Here is a 6,385-nt window from a genome sequence, read left to right on the forward strand (position 1 = left end):
ATAAAAAGAAAAATTTTCACAGATAAAAAAAATGTCAAACTATTTATAGAAATAAAAAAAATAGTAATAGACGTTGATAGATCAGTAATAGATTTCTATCAATTTCTATCGTTAATAGACACTAATAGACTTCTATCAGCCTTTATCAAAGAAGATTAAATTTTTTTTTATTTTGTATAAATAGTTTCCCTTATTTTTATATTTTTTAAAATTCCCCTAACAAAAATCTATATATGTTAAAATTGTAAAAATATCACAATCAACAGATGAAAATGGTGGAAAATGCTTCAAATTAGAAAATTTGTTTAAAAAACATATAATAATAAAATGTAGTTTAGAAACAAATAAAGAGAAGAATCGAGTATTAATTATGGGATGATAAATATAAATAGGGCATAATGGTAAGAATATATGCCTTTTATCTAAATATGAAAATTTTCAAATATTTGAAAATTTATGACTTTAGAACAACTTATTTTTCTAATTATTTATTTCAATATTTATCTTGTGATTTGCGTCTCATGGGCCAATGTAGAGCTTCCTATAGATTGGGCAGGGCAAAACCACAAACATATCTATTGTTTGAATTTGAACATAATTCAATAAATAAAATATTTATTACCATTTCATTGGTTGATGGTTTAATTTATACTCATAATTTAACTTAAGTAGATGCATTTACTTGTTAAACATTAAGTTCAACGTATAGGAATAACACGTAGGATGAAGATTCAAACCCTTACGTTTAAATGAAGAGATAATTATACCAAAAAGCCTAAAACTTTATGGAAAATTCTCTATTGCAAACAAATGTAAGATTGTTTCTGAAAGGAGAGAGGCACTTTCATTTTGAAAAAACAAGCACACACTACACATACAAAACAATATCATTTTTCATCTCATTTTCACCCAGATAACTCAGCCATCTTTATAACTTCATCCTCCTGTGTAAAATTCTGACCACAAAGCTTCAACTATTTACAATCAGCTCTTTAGCTCCCACATTTCTACAGTCCACCTTGAAGGAGAACATTTCATGTTCTCCTTCCAACATCTTGCCACCTAATATCGTCGTTTCTTCTCGTTCTCGCTACGTCGCTACTTCGGTTCCCGATTGGTTGCCTACTCGAGACCCTTTTGCTGGAAGAAACCTCGCAAGGTGCTTGAAACCCGATGCTTTCGACCGCTCCAACTGTCTTGAATAACCGTCTTCTATTCACTTCCTCGACCAACGAACGATGCAGCAATTGGCTATGTACATCTACTAGTGATCTGTTCCTTGTTAATTTATGACCATCCGTTCCCCTCTTGTCTTTGCGACAAGAGGCAACTCCTTGAAACGACCCTGCTATCGCACATTGGCTCTGCTTGTATAGAAGTCCAGCCAAGAAATCCTTGTTTTTGCGGTTCTCAACAGGGCAAAATCTTGATGAATTGTGAATCTTATTGATGTTGTTATGTTGATCTATCTGGACCGAACTCATACTGGTCTCGTACTCATCGCTGCTGATGTAATTCAAGTTGGAGTATTTTCCCGATGCCGATGAGCACTGTGAACTGCTATCATCAAGCGCATCATCTGCAAATAGTGGTTGTGGCATCATGTCAATCAAGTGAAGCAAACTTTACGAGTTTGATGCTGAGCGAATTGTTCATAAATTGTTCGTAATATAAAAGATAGATATTCAGTTTTCATGGCATCAGAACGAGTAAAATGGAAACTCAGGCCGTACCTGGGAACCAACTAAAACCATTTGATATGTTTTGGTTTGTTCTAGGGGAGGTGATGAGACCCAATGTTGTTGCTTGGGACGACGAGGAGACCGAGCGGAAAGTATGATGAGATGCATTATCATCTTCTTCTGCATAGCTGAAGTTGAGGCTATGGTTGGATAACTCACTTCTATTCCAGTTCGGAACCAGAGCCGATATCTCTCCTTCAATCATGTCCGCTATTTCGAATGGTTCCCAATCAGAGATCTCCAACTCTTTCACCATCTCCATTGCCACATCTAATGCTGTGTCATTAACTATGTCGAAAGGAAAGTATATGTTCCTAAGAGAGCCTGCAGACAGGTCAGTTATGAAGCAGATGCATCAGGTTTTGACTGTAAAACGTCAGTACACACGAGCAGGAAAAATGCGAGAAGTTACCATCTTTATCAGCAATCTGAACTCTGAGAAAGAGGGTATTGTCTTCGGGGTTCAGCTTCCCCGTGATCGTCATGTTGGTCCTACTTAAACCTTCACCCAAGTGCAATTTCTCCATTTCTTTGGTATTTAGAAATGGCTTCTGGCTTTGAGTCCTCTCCTTTGACGAAGATCTATCTCCATCAATTTTAAGAAAAGGATCAGCCAAGAGTTCCTTTGCAGATGCCCTCATTGAAACCGGTACCAAGCATTTCTTAACAAATCTCTGCGCATCCACATCTTGAATCTTGTACAATGCTGCTGGCAGCTTCCCCTGCACAAAGAAAGTGTAGTGTAGGTATTAGATACTTGATCCCTTACAAAACCTATATTGACTTCTGACTATCAACCCATGTTCCCTTACCGACGTGACTTTCTTGTAAATCTGTGCAGGATTAGAACACTCGCTATATGGGTACTCAGAAGTAAGCATCTCTAGGACACACATGCCAAACGAGTAGACATCAACTAGCTCATTGTAATTCTCCTCGTATAATTCCGGCGCCATAAACTCCGGTGTGCCTGGAAAAAACCAAAAGAACACAAAAGCTCTAGATTAATTTCAATCAGAAATATTTGAATTCATCAGACTTTGGTAATGGAATAATGATGGAGCCAAACCTATAACACTATGAGCAGATCTGGAACCATGAAGTATAGCTGCAAGCCCCAAGTCACCAATCTTGACTTGCCCAAGATGGCCATTCACAAAGATATTATCGCACTTCAAATCTCTGTGTATTATCGGAGGGTCGTGTTCGTGCAAGTAAACGAGTCCCTGTAGTATCTGGCGTGCCCAGTTCTTAATGGCTCTGATATCAATTCGTCTGTATTTCTTTCCATATCTGCAGAAGAAAGAAGGTTGTTCTTGACCATCAGATTAAACAAAACTTCCATTGTAAAGGATGTGGATCAAAACATACTCTCTGAGCGTTCCAGAAGTAAACAGTTCAGTAATGAAGTTGAAGGTTTTGCGATCAACGTCGATCCAAGAGGTGTAGAATCTCATGATCGATTCATGCTTAAGTGTGCTAAGTAGATGAACCTCCGAATACAGCCGCTGCAAATCCTCAGGCGATCGGAGAACCTCATTGAGTTTCACCTGACTCCACGCCACCTCTATTCCAAGAAACTCATCAATGGCTTTGTACACTGTCTTCATGGCCCCTTTTCCCAAAACTTCTTCAAACTATAATACATGTCTATGCAAATATTAGCAAGAAAGCTAAACCAACAGTTGTGCCATTCTTGCTCCAAAAGTTCATTCAACTTGTTACATCTTATTTAGATCATGTTTGGTACATCAAGATTAATTCCCTTCAGATATAATTAGAAAAATCAAGGGCCCATTTATAAACTATCTGAATTTTGAAAGTTAAAAGCTTATAAACACTACTTCTAGTAGGTTCCTTTGTTTTCTTATCTACCTTTTAGGGATGTTTCCAAAATCAACTAAAAAAATAGTTTTCTAAAAACATGTATTTGAAATTTGGAATTTGGCTAGGAATTCAACTTTCTTTAGGAAACAAATACACTTTTCGAAAACCAAATGGTTATCAAACGGGCCAAACCCCATCACTGATATTTTTTCCTTACAAAACCAGAACAGGGGAGGGGTCATTTTTGAAGTTCTTGTGTCATCACTTTCAATAAAAAGCCAGAAGTTGTTCTTACTTAAAGCAGAACCACTAAAGCTTTCTGTAACAATTTAAAAAATTACATAAAAAGAAAGCACTTAGATTCAAAAGAGCTTAATCAATCATCAAAGGCCTTAAAATATTCCCAACACAGAAACTATAAACTAATCATCAAAAAAGGATTAAACAAACCCAATTACTTTACAAACCACAATCCAAGTTCCATGCAGAAAAGAAAACCAAAAAAGCCAGTACAAGCAAGTTGCACATATAATAAACAACCCCATATGAATTAGATATTCAGATTCTCACAGAGACTTTTCTCATTCAATCAAAACCACGATTAAACAAATAAACTAACAACAACTACTACGTAATACAAAGTATTAATTAAAAACAAGTTAATCAGAGGGAATGGGGTAGAGAAAAAGATGGATTAAAGTACTTACACGGCCGTAACGACATGTCGGATCGGTCTCAACGTACCCAAATTCCGAGTTGCAATCACGGAGGTTGCTGCTGGGATTCCCAGCTCGAGTATTCTTGAACATGATCGATGAACAAATCAAGGGTTTAACAGAGAGAGTAAAAACAGGGGAAAAACGAGAAAAGTAAAAAGGGGGAAACGATATAATATAAAGTATCAAATCGACGGCGGCGGTGGCGGCGGAAGGAGGAACTAAATGCCCGGCTTTCCGTCGTGATTCTCGTAAGAAAAGTGGCGGAATAAAACCCAAAAAAGCCTTGAATAGTCAATTCTAAGCATAATACATCCCATCCCCACCGCCGTGCTGGACCGTTCGAAGTTTCCGATGTTCAAAACCATTTAGCTGGAAAGATTCCAGTTCTGTAATTATGTATAAAACCCAGGAACAGATTTTGTGTTTGGCAAGTGGGGAAAATGAAATTAAGGGGGAAAAGGAAGGTCAAAATGGGAAATTAAAGAGAACCCAGAAGAGTGAATTGGGAATTGCTTGTTGGGTGTTTCTGTATTTGGGGAAAAGCACTACGGAACTTGGAGAATTCTGTGGCCATGTTTGTTTGGAAGCATCTGCGGTTGAGAAACGAGAAGCAGAAGAAGAAGAAGAAGAAGAAGAAGCAGAGCAGACGAAAAAACAGAGATGGAGAATTTTGAAACGGAAATGGGAAAAAAAGAAATTATATTAAAAAATGGTTTTATGGGAATTATTCAAAATGCGGAGTTTTATTCTTTTTTCTTAGAGTCATCAGAAAATAGAGACAGAGATATTAGATGAAGACGGAGATGAAACGGAACGGAACTGACACCGCTAGTGAACAAGACGCAAGTGTGGGACCCACCAAAATATTTCAATAACACTCCTAACATCGTTTGGTTGGAGGTTCTACATGAAAATTGACATCCTCATTTCATAAGCTATTTTCACATCATCTCATTTCCATCTATAAGGGTTCTATATTCCCTCTCAAAACGACACACATCTATTTTTCATTTTATATATAATTTTCTTTAGAATATAGTTAATTAATTAATTAATTAATATTATTTTAAGAGAAATAATATAACTATTTCTTTTAATAAATTAATAATGTTTAATTTCAACAAAAAAATTATTAACCGAATGTAATTGTTTTTTAGGTAAACTATTAATTTATTAGCCAACACTATCTTAAATATATTTAATTAATAAATTAAGATTAGTTCAAATTAGTTAGTATTAAACTTCATTTTTCAATAATAATAATTTACTATTTCATTTTTTAATAATCAAGTAATTATTTATTAAAATTAATTCTAATTTAATTATTCATTATGAACATATAATCATCGCTAACTATTTATAAAAATTTAATTATTTATTGTAATTAATTTTTATTACTCCCTTCATTATTAACATATCATATTTACAAAATACTTTTTAGTATTCTTTATTACTATATCATATTTTTATCTCGTTTTCTTCCCTTTTTATATAATATATTGTCCATAAATATATTTTCTTATATTATTTAATTGAAATTAAAATTACTAATATTGAACTTAATTAACAATAAAATGATTAAATATTAGATTATAATTAGTATGTCGTTCATTAAATACATTAATCGGTTAATTTTAATTATAAATTACTCAATCTTCAAATATTTATAATTAAAATTATTATGGATTTGTAATTAACTTTTAATTGATATATTTAATATCGTTTATTCTTTAAATTATTAATCTATTATAATTATATTAAGATTTTCATGTTTAATTACCTAATTAAACCCAAACACAATTTTTGTTCATAAAATTTTGATAGTATTCTCATGCACAACCAAATATTATTCTCAAATGTCTATAAAACCTAAACCAAACAACCCCTTATATCCAAATTTGATTTCATTAGCCACTAAATTCTAAAATATTAGAATTTTAATTTTGAGACGTGAGTTTTATTTGAATTTCACCCTAAATTTCAGCATTTATATTTTTAGTCTCTATTTTCATTAATTACTCAATTTCATCATTAGTATCAATATTTATTAATTAGCTGAAAATAATTATAAAGTAGAATTTTTAATTTAATTTTAAT

General features: G+C 33.5%; 1 protein-coding gene across 2 annotated transcripts; it reads right to left on the minus strand.

Moving 5' to 3' along the window:
- Nucleotides 1-761: 761 nt before the first annotated feature.
- Nucleotides 762-5,125, minus strand: WNK4 (WNK family serine/threonine-protein kinase 4). 2 transcript variants are annotated; one of them, XM_039045502.2, is made up of 7 exons: nt 4,277-5,125; nt 3,114-3,379; nt 2,812-3,035; nt 2,555-2,712; nt 2,155-2,464; nt 1,734-2,066; nt 762-1,579 (listed from the first exon to the last, which is right to left on the minus strand). In XM_039045502.2, exons 1-7 carry the CDS (start codon nt 4,376-4,378, stop codon nt 1,035-1,037), a joined length of 1,938 nt encoding a protein of 645 aa, XP_038901430.1. In that variant the 5' UTR covers nt 4,379-5,125; the 3' UTR covers nt 762-1,034. The 2 variants fall into 2 exon arrangements, with proteins under 2 accessions (XP_038901430.1, XP_090162069.1); XM_090305943.1 differs by having other exon boundaries at nt 3,114-3,392; nt 4,277-4,971.
- Between the last annotated feature and the right edge of the window lie 1,260 nt (nt 5,126-6,385).

Source organism: Benincasa hispida, chromosome 10, assembly GCF_027475165.1.
Source record: "Benincasa hispida cultivar pf3 chromosome 10, pf3_genome.v1.1, whole genome shotgun sequence".
Lineage (NCBI taxonomy): Eukaryota > Viridiplantae > Streptophyta > Magnoliopsida > Cucurbitales > Cucurbitaceae > Benincasa > Benincasa hispida.